The 20,722-nt window shown below is 40.9% G+C and overlaps 1 protein-coding gene across 1 annotated transcript in view; it reads right to left on the reverse strand.

Annotated features, from left to right (window-relative positions):
* LOC131560789 (von Willebrand factor D and EGF domain-containing protein-like) overlaps window positions 1–20,722 on the reverse strand; it is a 172,950-nt gene that overhangs the window by 70,272 nt on the left and 81,956 nt on the right. The window contains exons 11-13 of the mRNA XM_058809741.1: window positions 15,570–16,489; window positions 2,379–2,515; window positions 1,166–1,321 (exon numbers count right to left, since the gene is read on the reverse strand). Of these exons, the coding sequence (XP_058665724.1) occupies window positions 1,166–1,321; window positions 2,379–2,515; window positions 15,570–16,489 (1,213 nt within the window). The remainder of the gene's footprint in view (window positions 1–1,165; window positions 1,322–2,378; window positions 2,516–15,569; window positions 16,490–20,722) is intronic.

Genomic DNA, 20,722 nt, shown 5'->3' on the forward strand with positions numbered 1-20,722 from the left:
TCCTGGAACACTGGAGAAACCTTCCTGTGCCCAAACCAGGATTTTACCTATCCTATTGGGCCAGGAACACACAGGGTGTCTCCCTCTCAGATCCTTCCACCATGAAGCAGCATTTTATCTCACAGCTGGCAGAGTTCAACACCTTTTTGGAGCAGTTTTGAGCAGAGCACCTTCCCTCCTGGTCCAGCCCTGGTGTGTGACACAAGAAATGTCCAAGGTCCACCCCAGCAGCACACAGTCAGGCTCTGCACCCACAGGGTCTTACCCTAATGTCCTTAACTCCCAAATCCTTATCTTTTAAAAATAAATTTCTGACCAGCAGATGTGTCCTGCCAAACATCCTTCTGTTTCCCCCAGGCCACGTGGCAGCACGTGTCCCCAGCTGGGTGCAGGCCGCTGCAGGCTGCAGGATAGGCAGGGGTGAGGGGAGTGTTTTACGTGTTTCATTTTGCATTCTGCAATTTTCAGGGCACATCTGCAGTCTCCCTACAATGGCAAGATATTCTTCTCAGCTTCAGAGGCTTTTAAAAAAAGTGTCAGTTTTGTAAAAAAACAACTGATCAGCAGAAAAAAACCCATCCAGGCCTAGAGGGAGACCAAGGGCAGCAGGTACACAGGGTCGGGAAGGCACTGGTTTCCTGGGGATATTTAGAAAAATAGGTACCATTTTGTAAAAAAAGGGGCTAAAACTGCAGCAGAAAACCCAGAAGAAGCAGATAGAGCACATGCTTCTTCCTGCAGCCATTCAGACCACGACTGTGATCGTGACATCCCTGCTCAAGCCTGGCCAGAGCACGCACTGTTCATGCACCCAGGGAGTCAAAGCTCTCTGACACTTGCTGCCTAATCAGGAGTCTGAGTTGGGGTTTTCAGAAATGGAATACTAATGATTAACAATTGATTAGCACAACTGCATCAATTTCATGTGATTACCTCTAGAAGTGGTTGTAATTTGCCCTTTTGGATTGGCTGCAGAGACACCGGGGTTTAGCTCATTGTTTTGGTTGGCAGAGTGTTTTTTCTTTTCCTCTACATGACATTAGTGCGAATATTTCTACAGGCATTTTCATTTCTGAAAGGAAGAAAACTGTGCTTTGCATTTTAATTTACCATGACAACTGATTTTTCTCTAAAGCATTTCTTAGAAACATAATAAAATTCCTACTTTCACTTGCCATCTTGCGAACGGCTCGTCACCGGCCACGAAGTGCACAGCCTCTGTGATGTTCAGGAGTGGGATCTGGCAGTCCACAGCCTCAGAGCTCAGGAAATCTGCTTTTGTGCTTTCTTCTTCTCTTGATAGCCATTCACCATTGAGATGCTACAGTAAAGCAGAGGGAGAGTGCAGAAAATGAAGGCTCATAAAGAGATTCCAGTTGTCAGTGTATGTTTATTTTTATAATTAATAATATCAGGCATTCCACAGTGGTTTATTTAAAAGGAAACATGCTGTTACTATAGCTACAGTAAAGAGGAAACCATGCTTAGCTAGGCATGCAGGTGGTCTATTGACTTAGGAAGTGCTGTGGTCTGCACTTGGGATGAGCAGCTGGGATGAGATGGGCTGATGTAATGCAGTAACTTTGTGTTTCCTGCTGGAGCTCAGCAGCCAGCTCGTGGCTCCTTGAAGGTGATGTCAGCTACTCCTCCAGATCAGCTGCACAAAACATCCCAACTTGGGAAGAGCCTATGGAGCCCTGAGGGGGCTCAGCAAATCTCAGCTGTGCCTCGTGAGCATGCCAGCACCGACTGGGAGTCAGGCTGAGTGTCTGTTCTGAGGTGGATTTATGAGTTTAATCAAACATTTCATAACTGAGGATGCTGATCCACCAAATCACTCAGTTGCAGCATTGCCTGTGTATAGTTGTTTATGATAAAATTACAGTGCTTGCATAAGAGTCGGGTTTGATGCTCATCTAAACCTCTGATTTGGTGGTGAAGTATGACTAAGAAAATTCAAATAAGAGCCTCTGTAACTGTGGTGAGGAAACCCTATATTCAACCACAAAACTTAACATTTAAATGTGTTTAGGAAAACTACCAAGTGTCATGATTCCAGATGTACAAAATGAGAAATAATATTGTGATGTCAGGCTTCAATGGACTACAGAGCGCCTCAACCAAACAGAAGTCAAACAAAATTCTACAGAGGTTATGAGCAAGAATTCATAGCTGTGAATGGATGGAAGGTCTGGAAAGGTCTGAGCCTCTTCAGCTCCCCTCACTTGCAGCAAACACATTGGCAGTGGGCTTGGAAGGTGAAACACTGCTCAAACAGCGAGGGAAGATAGCACAGATCAGAGTAAAACATTTCTATATAAACATGTCAGTGTTGGACTGTATCATCCATATTTCATATTTTAGAGGAGGTAGCTTACAATTAGCCTGGTGACCTGGCAGTGCAGGCTGGGAGAGTCTCTGAAGCCGAGGCCAAACACCCGGATCCTGCTGCACTCCGAGGCGCGGACATCGCAGAGACCCCCGTTCTCCAGGGCTGTGATTTCCAAAGCTGGCTCTGCAGGGTCAGATGGATACAGAGCTTCAGAGAGCAGCACTTACACTCTCTTCTGCTCTGCTGCAGCAGAGATTTTGTTGTAGCTGTTCCTGGTTGTTGTGGTTTAATACTTTTCCTTAAGGAAGTCTTCCTTGCCTCCCTGTGGATTTCTCTTGAACAGGGAAACAGCAGCTGTCAGAAGGGGAATCAGCAAATCTCCCTTAAATATTGTCCTGTGCACCCAGTGCTGCAAGATGTGAGTGTCAGGGCTCTTGATTCAATTCTCTGAAGCTGTGGCTTCGTGTTAAAAGGTGTCCAGGGTTAAAACATTTGTTGACCTAAGTATCCAGTGGCAATACATCCCTGACCCAGGTAAGAGGGGCAATGCATCCCTGATCCAGGCAACAGGATGGGAGCACAGCTAAGAGGACAAGCCCTCATCCCATAGCATAGAGAAATATGGGAACAAGAGATGACCATGCCACCAGGATCCTTGGAGTGTTAAAAGCAGGGAAAAAGCCAGACCTAAGTTTTTGGCTTTTTGTTGGTTTTTTCCCCATAAAGTTTTGGCAGTAAAAGGATCCTTAAAGGAAAGCTTTCTTGTGAGGGTTAAATCATTAATGGTAGCACTCAGCTCTGCACTGTGTCAGCACAAAGGTCGTGCACCAGCTAAGTTTCACTTAAATGCTACATTAAAGCCTTAAGTAGAGCTTAAGTGAAGTATAGCCTGTGCTGGCCCTCTTACAAGGCTGACTTCCACCCATTACTGTTTTAAAAGTGTTTTATGGCTCTCAGTTAAAGTTTCATTTGGGTTCTGTTGTACTTTGGGTATTCACCTTTTAAAATTGCTCTTTGCTTTCATACTGGGGTTATTTCAACAGAGGAAAAATGCAAGCCCATTGTATGTCAGAATTCACATCCTTAATTAAGAAAAATTATAATTTGGTAGATATTTGCAACAGCTCTTGGGTAGCACAAGGCTCAGAATGGCTCCAATATCATACATCAATAATAGGAATCGGTTGGGATCGTGGCTGAATATTTTCATTTATATTATTTGTAGATCTAGTGGTTGGGAGAAGCCACTATAATGACAAGTAATACAAATCAGAACACTTTCTTCTTGTCTCCTGAACAACACTTAGTAGCAGGAGCATGACCAGGAGCTCTGGGAAAGATGTTCACCAGCAGAGTGTTGTCCCAGTTGTTATCTCCGCTTGATTCCTCTCCCCTGCCCCATCCCCACTGTTCTGGCAAAGCAACATTGCCCATCAGTTTTCTCTGAGCTGCAGCTTGGCTAAAACAGAAGCTCTCCATCACCTGATATTTTAATGGTACCTTAGTTCAGCTCTGATTTGAGGGGCAAAATGCCCTGAGTGGAGCTGATAACCTTTTCTAGCACCTTGCTGTTCCTTTAGGGCTCTGCCATTTAGGCTGTCATTAGGAAAAATGCTGTTTAAACACTGCCATCCCACCAGATTGCAGCCTGTAACAACACAGCCATATGACTTGTGTTTTTCCAGAGGAAAAAAGGAAGGAAAGCAACATAAACATGAAAAAAAGAGAGAAAATACTTTTTTCCCCTGCACTTTTGAAGTGCTTTTAGCTTTTCTTTCATTTTTTAAAAAATTGATTTTATTGCAGCAGTATTACCAACACTGCTGGACACTTTGCAATATTTACAAGAAGAGAAATCGTTTACAGCTTATCAGCTTTCGTCACTTACTGGTGGATTCCTGTAATGTACAAAACTATTAGTCAGATGTAGTGACTGGTTTTGATAAATTGCCTTCTTCTATGGTTAGTGCATAAAAATTAAAAAATAAAAATGCTTCATTATGTTTTTCATGAGATTTTAATAGTTAGCCCCACTAGTACTGAGGCAGCTTGGATTGCATTAATGTTTTCATTATCACTGCAGATTTTCAGGCTTCTGTGGGTGAAGCAGAATCTCAGAGCCTGGGAAGGAGTGGGGCACAGGAATGTGCTCCTGCAGCCCTTCCTGTTCCACAAAAGCACTCTCGGTGCCCAGTGCCTTACGATATCAGCTCAGCATTTTGTACTTATTTCTCTCAAACCATTCTGTACACCCTCGTCAAGGTTTAACCCCAGCCAGGAACTGAATATCACACAGGCACTTCTCACTGCTCCTCCTGGCAGGATCAGGGAGACAATCACAAGGGAGAGAGTGAGAAAATGTGGGAGTTGACTTAAGGGCAGTTTAATGGGAGAAAAAAGGAAGAAAATACAGTAATGATAATAATCATGATAAAATATTTAGAATATATGCACAATGCAATTGCTCACACTTTCCAAGTACCTGAGCAGTGATCCCTGCCCAGCTTTTCTCCCAGTTTATGTACTGAGAGTGATGCCAAATGGAATGGGATATCCCTGTGGCCATTTGGGGTCAGCTGTCCTCTTGGTGTCCCCTCCCAGCTCTCTGAGCATCCCCAGACCCCTCATTGGAAGGACATGACATCCTGGAAAGTCCTTTCCTTAATGCAAACACTACTTGGCAACAACTACAAACATCAGTGTCTTAAAAATTTTTAATCTGATGGAAAATAGAAGTAATTACAATGTCTCTTTTTTAAAGAAATGGATACTGGAGTTCAGCCTTTAGACGTCAGTATAGGCAGTACATAAACATTGACAAGGGTTTATATATATATATATATATATGTATATATATGTATATATATATATATATATATATATATATATATGCCACATGTAATGGGTGTAGAAATTTTAGGAATTTTAAGCATTTGGTTTTAATGAGCATTTCTGTCTGTCTTCCTCTCTGCTTTCTAGTGGTTTTGAATTTTTGCCGTTTCAACCAAAAAAAGGGAGAGGAAATCTCCATTCCCTTGGCTTTGGAAAAGGCTCCTGGCAGTTGGCAGCTGGGCACTCCAACATCCAGACCCTGTTCTTGCTGGGGATACAGGGATCAAGGTGTGGTTCATGGAGGGGGAGCTGGAAGTGCAGAGAGGTGCTGACATCAGAAGGAAATATTGGAGAGCCTGAAAAACCCCAGCAAAAGGGCTGCAAGTAATTCAGGTAAAGACTGGAGGGAAGGAGCAATAAAAAGAACTGGGAAACATCACAAAGGTGAGAGTGAGGGCAAAAGTGCAGAGAAAGCTGAGGTTGTGGAGACCTGGGATGGATGTCTGATGTCTGTAGAGAGGAGAGAAATCTGTAGGTAATCAGGCAGTTCTTGGAAGGTGCTTGTGAAAAGTACGATATATATGAACATTAATAATTTATGTTTAGGGAGCGTGAATGTCAAAATACAATGAAATCCAGGGCAGAACATCCTCCTTCTTTTCTCTGTATGGCCTATAGGCCAAAAATGTGCTTTGATTTTTACTAGCAGATTAAAAACTGAAGCTCAGGGTGGCACCTGAGGCTCAGATGTGTGACTGGTGCAGCAGTTATGGAGGAGGATTTGGGTAGCTGTGTGTGCACATCCACTGGATCAGGCATGGACATCCCACTGCATTTCCAGTGCCCAGTCCGTACCCACAGCAAATAAATGCAAAAAAATGCATCTGTCACCTGGCAGAACATTGTGTAGGGACAGTGTGAACAGCAGGAAATGTTTGGGATAAAAAGTAAAAAAAAATCTTGTGTTTTCATGAAAGTGTCTTGAGATAAGTTGGAGAGAAGGGTCTGGAGTTGAAGGTGGAAATCTCAGAGGCCTCCAGACAGAATAAAGGATCTTTCCTCTTTGGTTTTCAATGCTTGCCCTCAAGGCACACCTCCCCTGCCTTCCCTTCCTTCTCCTCCCATCTCTAGTAGGAATTTACAGGAAAGAACAGTAAATTCGGAGTTGCTGACTGTGTAGTTTAATTCTGTAATCATTTACATGAATCAAACCTGACAAGGAGCACAGGCTAAATAATAGACTGAAACCCCCACCCCCCCATAAATACATGGTTGGTTTTACAGGTATTTTTTGCATTGTATTATGTAAATAATATGCACAGATTTATAAGTAAAATGAAGTCAGTTGACACCAAATCAAGAATATTGCAAAACTACACTTATTGAAGTCTTACTGACATATTGAAATGGTTCATGTTGGATTTACTATTTGATTAGAAAAGTATCCCAGCACAAATAAACTTTCTTCTGCAATGTTTGAAAACTACACATGAGGCTTTGGGCTGGAGCAGCAGACCTGAAATTGAAACCAGCAGGAATTTTGTTTGAATAAAGAAAAGGAAAGGAACTGCCCTGCTTTTCTTAAAGGGGATGATAAATAAGCAATCTAAGCCATGAAAAACAAATCATGAACCAGATGATAAGTGCTGGGTTGGGTTAAATCTTTGCTGAAGTGAGAAAGTAAATGGCCCATGATGCCCAGGTGCCCTTTCCTTGGAATCAGGCAGCTGATTGAACAACTTTCCATGCCAGAGCTTGCTGGTGTGGATGTGGATCTCCAGCTGCCACAGGTATGAGGGTTCTGCATTAGAGCAAATTGATGCTCAATTATCTCTACAGCTTGGATAGAGCAATTCCGAGTCTGCCACCATCCAAATGTTTGCACAAATATTGTATTTCTTTTGTGTATAATGTTATTTTGGTAATCATAGACACAATCATGGAATGCATGTCTCCTAGAACTTGTGCTATCTATGTGCTAATCCTCCCTAAGAAAAAAACTACCAGCAGCCATATGTTCTTTGCCAGAACTCTTGCACATCAGTGATCTCCCTGCTTTCTGAAGGAAAACTGTGTTTTTCCTGTTTCCAAAGCCAGGTCTCAGAGGACCAGAGCAGCTGAAGGAGCTGGGGGTGTCCAGTTTGGAGGAAAGGAGGCTCATGGGGACCATCCCTCTATGACTCCCAGAAAGGAGGATGGGGCAAGGTGTGGGTTGGTCTCTTCTCCCAGCTAGGAAGTGACGGAACAAGAGAAAATGGACTCAAATTGCAGCAGGGGAGGTTTAGATGGGATATTATGGAAACTTTCTACACTGAAAGGGTGGTCAGCACTGGGATGGGCCTCCCAGGGAAGTGGTGCAGTCACTGTCCCTGGGGGTATCTGAAAGCTGTGTAGATGTGGCACTTGGGGACGTGGTTTAGTGCTGGCCTTGGTATTACTGGATTAACAGCTGGACTCACAGACCTCAGGGATTTTTTCCAACCTAAACAACTCTGTTTCCATAGTACCAAACTCTAGATCTGTGACCTTTTGCTGGCATGGAGTGAATCTGGTTTTCTGCTTTGGTACCCAGTATGGATTGCAAAAATGAGCCCTGAGAGAGAGTGGGGAAAAAACATTTTGCAAGAGCTCCCTGCATGTGAGAAATGGCCTGGCTCAATTTCACACTGAAAGCATCCATGTGCTGCAACAATATGGTAGATTATTTTTTGCTTTAGAAAACTCACTGTGACATTTTAGGTTTATTTAATCCTTCTATTTTTAAAAGGCTTGCTAGCAGTGTACTTCAGCAATAGAAAAGAAGAGGATTGTGCTGTTGACTACAGAATATTTCTTCTTTTCCAGATGGCCTGGAGAGGTGACCTTGTGTAAAGTTCTGGTTGTGCATTCATGGTGCTCACTGGCACACCAAAGCAAGTCTCAGTTTTGGTCCCTTAAAGGCACTTTAGGGAAGAACTCTTGGAATTTTCTTGAGGCTTCCTAAAAGTGAATGCAGTGATGCCACAAAAAGGATTTGGGTCATCGTGGTGTTATCTTGGTCCTTATGTCCACTCTAGTCCCCAGTTAGTTGGTTTTAGTAATTTTCCCATGTTTAAAGTTACTGAATTAGATTAAATCTGGTTATTACACTTGGGGTTTTGTTCACAATTGGTTGAATGTTCTGTATCTGGTGGACTGTGAGCTCTTAACACAACATAAAATATTATGTAAAGGCCTTAAAGGTTTGCTCTGAATTTTTGGTTTTGGTCAACTTAAACCAGACTTTTGAATGGTTTGTAAGTTTTAATTCTAGTTTATAAACTGTTGTGAATGTGTTGTTTATATTGTATGTGCACTGTGAGTATTTGGAGAAGGAGGCTGTTATTTCAGGGCTTTCTGTTTTCTTTTGGATTTAATAAGATTTAAGTTTGAAATTTCCTATGGTACCTGATATAAAGAAGTTATAGGTGTGCTTCTGGGGTGTCTGGCTTTGGTCAGTTTGAATGAAACCTATAATATTTTTAAAAATTTTAAAATTTAATTCTATATTCTTTGGAAAATAGTTTTGTTTAGCTACATGGTTTTTTGGACTGTTTTCCCTGTTTTCATTTTGCATTAAAGCAAATAAACTAATCTGCAGAAAAGACTGATCTCCCAGGGTTGCAGGGAATATTATGGATCACTGAGCATGCAACCTTCCATGTCCCTTATCACCAAGATTTGATATCCTTTTAAAATTCATTTTCTATTGGCTTTGCAACTTTAATGCTAATAGTCCTCTTCCTGCTCAGCCAGGTCTGTGCCTCAAATGGAAAGAACTGGGACTTTAAACAATAGATTAAAGCTGGTATTGATGTTTGCCTTTTCAGATGCTTGTTTATTGCATCTGCTCCAGCAAAAACTAAAGTAAAACTGCTATGAAAAGAAGAAAGGCTTCAAAACTAGCAAGAAGTCCCCAGTCCCTGAGAATTGCCCACAAAGATGTTTGATGTAATTGAGAAAAATATTTCTCTGGGCAGAGTATGTGGGTGTCAGTGGGGATGCATCTGTGGTAGTTAAAGTTTGTGCTTTTCTTCTCTTTTGATTCTAAACTGTTTTTCTTTTGTAAGTTTCGTGGTTCTTACTAAAACTTTTGTGGTTGGAGGTGTTCATTCCTCTAAAAGAACAAGAGTGCTATTTTCAAAAGGTGACAAGTCCTAGGCTCAAAAATTGATGTTTTGACAAGTGATCTCAAAGCCTGATATTTATTCATTATACCTTTTAAAATTATGTCTGCTAATACTGGCTCTGTTTTTTTTGCTGAGAAGAATGTATTTATTTAAATTTTTATGGCCCAGAACTGAAGATACTGTAGAATAATTTTCTTCAAATAGGATGCTCCAAGTCCCATCCAACCTGGCCCTGAACCTTCCAGGGATGGGAGATCCACAGCTTTTCTGGGCATCCTGTGCCACGGCCTCAATGACGATGAGGACCACTCCTCTGGAGATGTCTGGGAGAAGGAAAGTGTGCTTTGCAAGCAAACATCTTAAAGATATTTTCCCCAGTTTTCTTTCAGTACTAAATCATAAATTGTTTTATGTAGGAAAAAGCTGACTAACTGAACACAATGTAATCTTAAATTGCATAATATGTGTCTTCGTATTTATTCTTTATCTACTTTCCAATATTGGTAAGCTGAGGGGAAAAATTCACAGTAAGTGCAGATAACAGGTCTCAAAAGAAAAGTTTTCATTTTCAAGCTTTATAGAACCTCTTTTATGGAGTATTGATATCTTAGTGAGTCTTCTTTAATGTCAGCTTAAAGGAAATAAGAATATATCTTTAATATCTTTAAACCCAGTGTAAAGAACACAGTCCCAGTGAGAGGGGAGCTGTGTTTTAAAATGTGGTTTATACTGCAATGGTACACAGGGATCTGCTTCAAATATTCCCTGCCTTACAGGATTCACAACTGAACAAAAATGTATTTGATAGAAACAGATGCCCCAGCTTCTAAATTTCAGTGCAAGAACACAGCCTCACACCCATCAGCTGCTGAGTGAACCTTTAAACAGGAGAGGGAATGGGGAGGCTGCAGGCAGTGCAGAGCTTCAAACCTCCCTCAGCTGGATAGACAGGAAAATTCAACATTGTGGGGTGGAAAAGTCAACAATTAGTATGAGAAAAAGGGAAAAAAAGAAAGAAGACTTGTGAAAAAGAGACCTGATTTTTGTCTTGATAGTCTAACTTCATCAAAGTGACAGGAACTGTGATTTTGTTAATACTGTGCCCACCAAAGTCAATGGAATTGTTATAATGAAGAGTAGAATTAAGCCCAATATCTTACTATTTGAAAAGAAGAAGGGCTTTTTCAGGGATAATGCAATTTAACATTTTTTTATAGCAATAGTAGTTTGGTGAGAAAAGTTTAAAACAGCAAGAATGGTTTTTGCTGTTCTCACAAGCACATTTGACTCTTCTTATGAAATCCAATTTTGAAAAATCAATGGAATTGCTAAAGTGTACTGCATCCTCTCTGCCATAGAACACGTTTTGCCATATTAGCAAAAAGCCTGGTTGTTTTTTCTTTGTTTACAAGCCCAAGTGATTTGAAAAAAAAACATGATCAGTTCTTGTGGAAAGGGTCACAGTTTCTGGTAACTGTTTCTGGGGCCCTCGTGGTGCTATTAAATGGAAGTCTCCCTGGAAGGTCTGGTCACCACAGGCTGGTCCCAGCCACAGGGAACACCAGCCTTACACGCAGTGAGCAATATTTCTCATTGTAGATATCCTGGGGATTTAGGAAATGGATTATATTTCCTTTGAAAAGTCTAAGATGTATATTTTACTTTGCATAATATTTTAATTTGTTTACTTTAATTTATGCAAGGACACCATCTATTGTGCCAACACACCCTGATGGCTCTCTCTGCATCTTATCAGCAAAACACATATTGAAAATACCAAAAAGTATTAATTTACTTGACTTCCTAACAGCCCTTACATAATCATTATGATCTGGAATTTTAAGATCATTGAATTGATTCAAGGGGGAGAAAAATATTTACTTCAGCCAGGAGGCTCCCGTACAAATGCTCCAATCTCCAAAACAGATTGGAGTTTGATGTAGACAACTGAAATGCTCTGTCTCCTTTCACCTGGGGATCCTGAAAAAAATTAAGTATTTTCTTTCAATATCTTCCTCATTCTTTGTCTTTGAAAATGAGAATTAAGCTTAAAAATAAATCACAGTTACACAAATGGTAAGATTTCTATAATATGTACCTGACCTTACATTCCTGGTCTGATCAAACCTCTAAGCTTATTCTTCCAAGGGGGAGAGGCATTTTCCATTGGAAGACCCAGCCTGAGGAACTGTAATAGCTGACCTCATAAATTCGCTCATTATAAATAAATTTTAAAAAATATTGCGTGCTTTAATTCATATTATCTAATTACAGCACATGAACAGGACCCAAAGCAGACTGCTGAATTCAGAAAGGTCTGTGTAACCACTCTAAAAATACCAGGGTGTAGCAGATGGGTCTGGGGGACCTGTGTGGTTGTGGTTCACAGCTCTGAAAATGCAGTTGGGTTCACAGCCCCTCTTAATATCACCACTGAAATGTATTGATATGAAAATGGGATCTCTGTCAGTGTGGAAGGTGAACATTCCCTTCTCACCTTCTCACCATCATTTTTTGCTGGCTTTGATTTCTTTGCTGGTTAATTTTTTTTCTCCACAGAACTTTCCACGTAGAAATTTAAACTTCAAGTGTCATTACTTCACTGAAACTAATTTGTCGTTATTACTCCTCATTACCTTTTATCTTGTAATTGCTCTTTAGAGCTTCATACAATCTGCATATTACATTACTCTATTTGTGCTTTACCAGTCCTGATATTTTTTAATAAGCAACATGGTCAATATATACAAATGGTAAGCACCAGCCCGATTTGCTATCTGCTGTAATTGGATTCTGCCTTTAATTACAGGTGGTAATGACATTTTAAGCACCTTATACAGGTGTTGGGGGGAGGGTGGGGGTTATGAAATGTTAAGCAACATTAAGAAATTCTAAGCTGCTGGAGTGCTGCCAAGTTTCAGAGGTGCCTTTCAGCTCCAAATAGTGATTTCCGTGCGAGGATAATTATAGCTCTGGCCACCTGGACTGCTCCTGTTGGAGTCAGCCAGAACAGAGGAGTGAACTTGTCTGCAAGCCACGCTTCCCATCTTCTCTCTTCATTTCTGTTTTCATTTGAAATCACTTCAGATATACCATGGCCTGTATTTTGATTCCTAAAAATACTGCAGGACTCATCTTTTTGGGTGTGTCTGCTGGCCAAAACCAGTGGCGGAATACACTGTTCTGTATTGGCAGCGTAGCTGAGGTTGGGTGACCTTGGAAAATATATTTGAATTATGTTGATGGCCTCCTTGATCTTGGGGGAGTTTTAATTCACATCTATAATTCCAGCCTGAGGAAATTAGACAGAGATTTGTTTTGTAACTGATGGGAAAATATATAGCCAGCAAAAGGAGTTGCCTCCTCTAATCTGAGAGATTTCAGCCATAGCAAAATAAAATTTTAAAATTTGGCCTAAGCAAGCCTCCTTCATTACTCCTGTAGCTTCTCCTGGAAAATAACTTTTTCCTAGCAATAGCCCTTAAAACTCATCATTTCTGAGATCAACACTCATTCTCCTGTTTCTTCTGTCCTGACTTTTTGAAAAGAAAGTGAAAGAGACAGCGCTTTTATATGTCCTGCAGGAACCTAATTCAGTTCTTAATTTCTCCTCCTTTCTTTCCCTTCCTGTAGAGCCCTCACTCATTAGTCACAAAGCTCAGGGGCTTATCCCACCTGTGCTGATTTCCTGGGCTCTGCCAGCCAGGCCAGGACTCCTGAGCTCCCAGGGATGGGGCTCAAGCTGCTCTGGTTGGAGCACACAGCTTTATTTCTGATATTTATCTTAATTCTTCATCTCTAGTAACCAGTTCTGGAGTGAAAGCCTTTAGTGACATGAGCAGGACCTCGGTTCTGAGCACCTCCAGTCCTGTGAATTGACATTTGAGAGGTTGATTGTTGCTGTGTGGTGCTGCTGGGCTTTCACCTCTGTCCCATCACCCATGGACCCTGGGATTTGTAGGGGAACAGCACTGTGGTGTTTAGCCTGGAGAAAAGGAGGCTTGGGGGGATTTTATTGCACTATCTGAGAGGAGGTTGTACCTGGTGGGGAATGGTCTCTTCTCCCAAGTAAAGAGCAACAGGACAAGAGGATCTTGGTGCTGTCATCACCAAGAGATGTTTAAATTGAATATTAAGGAAAGCGTATTCACTGGAAAGGTGGTCAGGCATTGGAACACCAGGGAGGTGGTGGAGTCACCATGCCTGTGAGTGTTCAAAAAACCACCTCAGATGTGACACTTGGGGACATGGTTTAGTGGTGGAGATGGCAGTGCTGAGTTAAGGGTTGGATTCCATGATCTCCCAGATCCTTTCCAATCTAAATTATTCCATTTCTGCATGTGAAATGTGAAAACAAGCAAATAACCTTAAATATATTTTGAATTAAGTTGAAAAATCAAGAACAGCTAAAGGTGAAACTCCCATGGAGGCTTGCCTTGATTGACTGTACCAAATTATCTAGATGACCTTTTCTTAGTATTATAATGTCAGGGTGATTGGCATGCCAGAACTAAGATTTTATTTCTCCTTGTAGGGGATCAGACCTCAGGCTGTACGTATAGTTCTGCTTTATATTTCATTCGCAAGATCAGATAATTTCATATATATGCATACATACATATGTATGTGTGTATATATATGTATGTATGTATGTGTATATATATATGTATGTATATATATAACAGCTTCTCCATTATTGAATATATAGAAAAATATTCTAAATCACTAATAAATTATTTAATAAGTAGTCCTTAATAATGGACCTCAATGCAGCTCATTCCACTGATTCACTCTAGACAGTTGCACCACTTTTTCCTCTCTGTAGTTAATGTTGAGATGAATTTATTGTGTGAAGTTTTCTCCTAACTTCTCTGCCTTTATACCAAAGACAAGGGAGAATATCCTGAAAGTTAAGCATGCCAGTTATTACCTTGGTTTTAATTTTTATGGGTTGTTTTATTCTCAATTTTTCTCTAGCTCAGGAAAAAGCATTGTCTACACAAGATGGCCCAGCACCCTGTCCAGCTGAACATTGAAAATGTACAATGCAAAGGCAGCAAGAGGCAGAAAAAGCAGTCAGGGCAGAGGAAGGCAATGAGAGGAAGGCAATGGTTTTGGGGGTGTTTTCCACAGCTGATGTGTGCTTGTTTTCCAGTTCTCACCTCCCTGTGCAATCCCAGGCTGAGCTCTGTTCTCTGTCCTTGTTTATATTTGATGTCACAGCAAGAAGACAAGGTGCCATTAGCTTTTACTTGAAAGGTCATATTGAAGCTATTTTCCTCTCATCTGAGAGATTTCAGCCATAGAAAAATAAAATTTTAAAATTTGGCCCAAGCAAGCCCCATAACCTCTCTGTATCACAGAGAAATAAGCTAAACATTGAATTGTATATTGGGCAATTGCTTCAAAATTGCTCAACTCACTTTTCAGTCCCTGGTGTCAGTTTTTCTCTGTGTGAAAGAGAATTAATTCTTCCATATTTGGGAAGTTATTCTACACATTTTAGCCTGTCATTAACAGAAAAAAGGATGTCAGGATATATTTTAACTTCTTTAAATCCATGCACTGAAGTAATGTTTAATGTGAAGAATATGGGCGATCCCATCCCTGATAATAAATGCATTGGGGTGTCAGATGTGCCACTGAGCCCCTGGGCCTCGCTGGAGATTTGGATGTCTCAGCTAAGCCATGGTGACTGATCCTAGACTGACCCTATTTGATGGTTTTGGCAAGGTTACTTGTTCATTTTGTCACTTTTAATTTTGTGTTGTTACTAGTATAGTGTTTGAAATTAGGTTCAAACTTTATTGCCTCTTGAACAAAAAAAAAAAAAAAAAGAAAGACATATCTCTACATTGTTTACATGAATATTGACCACAAGGTGAGCAGGATGCTCCTCTTTTTTTTTTTGTGTGAGAAGCCTGCTTGTCAGCTTGCCAGTGATAGATCAGATGTAAAGAAAATCACTTCTGCAAAACCAATTTGCTAAGGGGCTTGTAAAATCCATTTTTAAAAAGTTACTGAGGCAAAAAAAAAAGCACGAAGGACCAGCCAACCAGATATTTTGATTGGCTCCTCAAGGTCAAAACCTGATTACTAATTCATCAAATACCTAACTGGTAGTGCCGCTTGAAGAGCAAACAACTCCGTGCAGATGTTCTGCCTAATAATGCCAATATGAAAAGAACGTTTTACTCACTGCCAGTATGGAAAGAAGGCTTTACTCACTGCCAGTATGGAAAGAAGGCTTTACTCACTTTTGGCAGAGCTGCAGTGGTGGGAGCTGCGGCCTGCAGGGCAGTGGCAGCCCAGCTCCGTGCAGGGACACTGGAGAGCAGCGAGGATCTCCTCCCAGGAAGCAGAGGGCTGGTTTCCAACAGGGAACTCTCCCTTCCTGCTCCCCAGCACTCTCCTTTCACACTCATTTTCCAAAAGGGCGACCAGTGGCCTCGCCCAAGCCGCGTCATCTTTGAGCTGCAGGTCCAACAGGCAAATATCGATTGTCTCATCCAGGTGTTTGGCCAGGAGGCCTTTGCATGCCAAGCCAATGGTGGAGTTTACAAGAGTTTGGTGGCAAATCTCCCGAGCTTTGGTGGCAGTCAGGCCATTGGGAGTGGGCCATGACAGTGGAATTTTCATCCGAACCCCTTCAAAATAATCCTCAGGGAAAAAATATGCAAAGCTCTCGGAGTGTCTCTGGGCTGGGCCCTGCACTGGGTGAAAGGATGAGTCCTTGTAGTGCTTGTCTTGCCTTTTTGCTTTCCTTAGCTCTCCTGATGGTTTGGTAGAGTCAATGGAGGTCTTGCTATTCATGGAAACATTGTGTGGGAGGGGCTTTAGTGGGACCTCGGGGCTTCTTCGCTTTTGGAGTGATTTAGAAAAATATCTTTGACCAAAAGCCTTGGTTGGTGGTTTCCCATCTTTTCTCAAAGTTGGGTCTGCTTCTGCGTGAGTGACAAACTCAGATGTAACATCCAGATATGGGATTGCAAAGCTGAGGTCCACATGGTCATGATGGCAACCAGAGGGCTCAGGGGAAGGAGTCTGAAAGGCAAATTTTGTGTTTGCCACAGGCACAGGCTTGGTGCTCTCCTTCTGGCATCTGCAGAAACTTTTCCTTTGCTTCCTCTCAGAGGGTGCTGGAGTCTTGTCAAATAAACTCTTACCTGGAGGAATTCTGATTTAAAAATAGGAAAGGATTAGAAGAAGAAAACTTCCAACAAATTAGTCTATCATAAAAGAAAACTTTCATTGAGGGTAGGGTAAGCATAAATTCCCAATCTACAAAAGTACTTGAAAAAATGCTTAAACTTGAAAAAAGTTTAACCTGTTTTCTTTAGTCACTTTTGCACTGCCCTTCTTGAGTTGTCCTGTGTGTTTTCTAGCCCTTCATGGAGACTTTTTGTACCAGATGTTTAAGTGGTTTGCTGGAGCATTGCCCAACTGCTTGACTTCTCCTTGCAGGACTTTCTCTGAGGTGCAGGTTACCCTTTGTGTATTATACATGAAATAAGGCCTTGGATTTGTCCCTGGATGTCACAGCTAACTCTTGGAGAATGACAAAAAAGTCATATTTGTTTCAAATCCTATATTATGAAAATCATCTTTATCTGTGTGCCTGATCTGTCCTCTAAGATGTATATTGCTAACTTTTTTCTTTTAAATGTCTTCCCCCATTTTTGTTTTTCATACTTCATTTCATTCTTTCCTTCTACTAGAGTTTTCTCTGATTTTTTTTTTCTTTCAACACAAAACAGTTCTCTATTGATCATAGGGTTAGGCTATCATATAAGCTGAGATGATTCTCTTCCCCCTGTTTAAATTTAGTCTTTAATGATGGATGAACTTCTAGAGACTTCAGTTTGAATAAACAGCTGTGATTCAAGTTTCTTCAGAAATCTCATATCTCTTATTGATCTTGTTTGTGCAGCACAAGAGGAATCCTAGAGCTTCACAGGAAAGGATATGTTTCTTGTCCCAATATTTTGCAGCATGTCATTACTGGAAAAATTTGAAAGAGCACCAAAAATTAAAATTATTTTGGCATTAATTTTGTATTACAGCCAGAATGTTGGGGTTTCAGGAAAGGGAAAGCATTTGCCAACATATTGGAGCCAAACACTAGATACTGTTGTTGGAAACTGTAATTGCCTTTATCCAATTTGTTAGAAATACATTTTAAATGGCACATCTGATATTACCATTTTGATCATTGACACAATCATGACTTTAAAACAGAACATCTCAGTGACAATGGCAAAATGAACCAATTTCTCCTCCTGAAACATGAGCACAATCATTTATGGAACTGTTTTGCCCAAAGTGTGGGCTCAGCAGGAGACAGTATGAGACAAAAGGGTGGTTTTCATGATCATGGAAATGCACAAGCTGTTCTGCACTTCTCTATAGTCTAGGAAAATAAAATGGTTTTGGTGATTGAGACATTTGTCCTTTGAACAAAACATTTCAGTGTCTGAATGAGTGTCCTTCACACTCCATTCCTCTGGTTCTAATAGAGGGGTTATCTGCCCCTGAAGCTTCCCTGATTCAGCATCAAGTACATTTAAATCTAGACTAGGGCAGCAGAAGAATATCCTAATTTGATATAATAATACATAAATTAGAGACTATTGTAAGTATTATTTATTTAATAAAAAAATAAATCAACCACATAAACTGGTCCAGAATCAGGACAGAAACTTAATGCACCAATGAAAATTTCACTAAAATGAAAGTCTTTTCCTTTGATGTCTTACTGAAACAAAATCCTCTGTTTATCCCACATGAAACCAATTACCTTCTTTTGGTCAGAACACAGAACAGAGGTGTATGGTGTGGAAAGAAAGGAAACCCCACTTTCCTCACAGCCATGCATATACAGCTGCTCCTCAGTGAGCTCAAATGTGCCCTCTGTCCCCTGCATGAGATAACCAGACTGTCATTCTTCTGAGCCACCCACTATAATCCAGGAAGAACTAAAGAAATTTTTTTTTCATCCAATTGAGTTGGATGCTATTACAGAGAAAGTGTCCAGAATTTAACAGCATTTCTGCTGGTCTCTTGGCGTATTTTTAAATGTCTGAAGATTCTATTTTGCCTACTTAAATCACATGTTTTAAAATTCACCTCTTCTCTGGTTGCTATTTAGTGGCTGGGAAGATCTGATGTTGTTTTACTGTTTAAAAGTTGTGTTGGAAAGCTGGTGTGTAAAACTGATCTGTGCATGCAGGGCCCTGCAGCTGCTTGAGAGGGGTGGGAGCCAGGGAAAGCTCTGAACTGCCAGATGGTGGGCACTCAGATGGCTTCAGGTGCTGCAGAAAGCCTAGCATGCTTTCAGGGTTATTTAAAATGAAATTAAAAACAGCAGCAGAAAAGTCACCCTCTAGGGTTTGTTTTTTACTGGGCTGTTTCTCAGTGAGTGGATCAGAGAACGATCCAGTGTCTTCTGGAGGTGACCTCAGTTTCTCTGTTGGTTTGGTTTTTCTATACAGAAAGAGAGGTCTGAGAGGTCCTTGAGAATCCATCCTTGGGAGCAGTGCAAGATGAAACTCACCAGCCCTCCTGCCCTTCTCACTTAGCAGGAGCTTCTCCCTTCCCTGAAGAATCCCCATCACACAGCCCTAGAAAACTCCTCAGTGTTTCATAACTAAATTCCTTTGCACTGTGCTTTGGCTTCAGCTTTTTTCAACAAAATTGCTTTGAGCAAGTTCTCCTAAGGACCTTTTAGCTCTTTTTTGGGGCAGTGAGTTATTGGCTGGTTCTTGCACCAAGCTATTTCTCCATCTGCCTTCCCAGAAGCAATCTCTGAGTGATTACCCCATTATTAGGATGTTAATGATGGCTTTTGAATTTAAATAAATTTATTATACTTATAAATAGTAGAATTTATAATGACAGGCCAAAATAGAGATTAGATAGCCATTACTTAGGCCCACTGAATAGAACTAGAATATGAAAGAGGTGCTTGTTTATTTTCTGAAGCGTAAGAAGTCTAAAATTTGTTGGTCTTATAGGACTGTGCTGAGCTTCCATGTACAGATTAAGTGCTATGTTAGTGTTTTGCCTTCTTTTTCCTTACTTCACAAACCAGGCTACACAAGCAAACCCATTTTGGTTTTAGGGGCGCCTATTAGGCATGTTTGAAGTTCAGAAACAGGAATTAAAATGTAGGATAGGGATAGGGACAGGAGCAGGGATAGGGACAGGGACTGTGACAGGGAGATGTCAGAGTTACACTCCTGTGTTTCCAGATAACTGTCCCAGAAAGTACAAGTTTTCAGAGCTCACTGTCATTATTAGTAGAGTTGATATTAGGTTTTAGCATGGTACATATATTACCAGACTTTGTCAAAATGTAACATTTAATCTATACTCACATGTTGTAATTAGCATTCAGGAATAAAAGAACAAGAGAAATATGAAACCCTTAATTAATCCCTGTTGTCATCTACCTACATTTTCAAGGGTGGGTGAGAACTGCATTTTTTTTTTTTTAACAGCTGAGAGGGATCTTAACACAGCTATTAACATGGCATCACTTGTGAATATAAAACTTCTCTCTTGGAAACTGCTGATGTGTTTTGTGCTGACTGAAGATTAAGCCCTGTGCTGCTGGGATGGAGATGGGTCTTCAGGCCTCTCCCTTAGGTTAGGGAGATCTCTCTGTCAGGCCATTAGGGGACTCTGTAATGAAATAAACCCATCAAGGCCATTTGGAACACTGCTAAGTGTAAGAGCCAAAAAGAGGGATGCAGGACTCCAGGTGGCTCTCCAAAATGTAATTTATCCCATCCAAGAGGTTACAGCAGCCCAGGGTTGTGGGTGACAGAGCCTGTGCCCACAGCTGTCAGCTCCAGCTGCAGGCAGGCCTGGAGACCCTTTGGTTTTGGTTACAATGCATTATAGACTTTTCTTTGCTGAGCATCTTAATATAGCAGAACCAATCTATACCTTAACTTTTATCTATAGCCTATCATAACTACTATAATTACCATATTCATGTTACTATTCTCCAATCACTAAAAGTTAGTACAGTTTAAGCTGGAAGTTGTTTTTCAGTTTTCTTGCAGTGGAAAATTCTGAGACCTTTTTTCTACTTGCCACATTTGCTGACTTGTTTGCCTGTGCTATCTTTATGCTTGGTAAAAATATCTTCTTGTTTGGGGTGAGTTTATCCTTTGCTCTAAGCCATAAAACCCCTTCTAACTCAAACACCCTTTGCCTCCTGGGTTGTCCAGTAAAACTGGCTCAGCAATTCTTTTCTTCCATATCAAAACTTGCTTCCATCTCTATTCCTTCTTCAGATTCTACATTCAAAAATCTTTCCGCTAAGCATCTGTGATACCTTCTTGTCAAACTTTCCTCCTTCCCAACAGCTAAGAGCATCTCCTGGGTGGGATCTCTGTGGCTT

This window comes from Ammospiza caudacuta, chromosome 8, assembly GCF_027887145.1.
Source record: "Ammospiza caudacuta isolate bAmmCau1 chromosome 8, bAmmCau1.pri, whole genome shotgun sequence".
Classification (NCBI taxonomy): Eukaryota; Metazoa; Chordata; class Aves; order Passeriformes; family Passerellidae; genus Ammospiza; species Ammospiza caudacuta.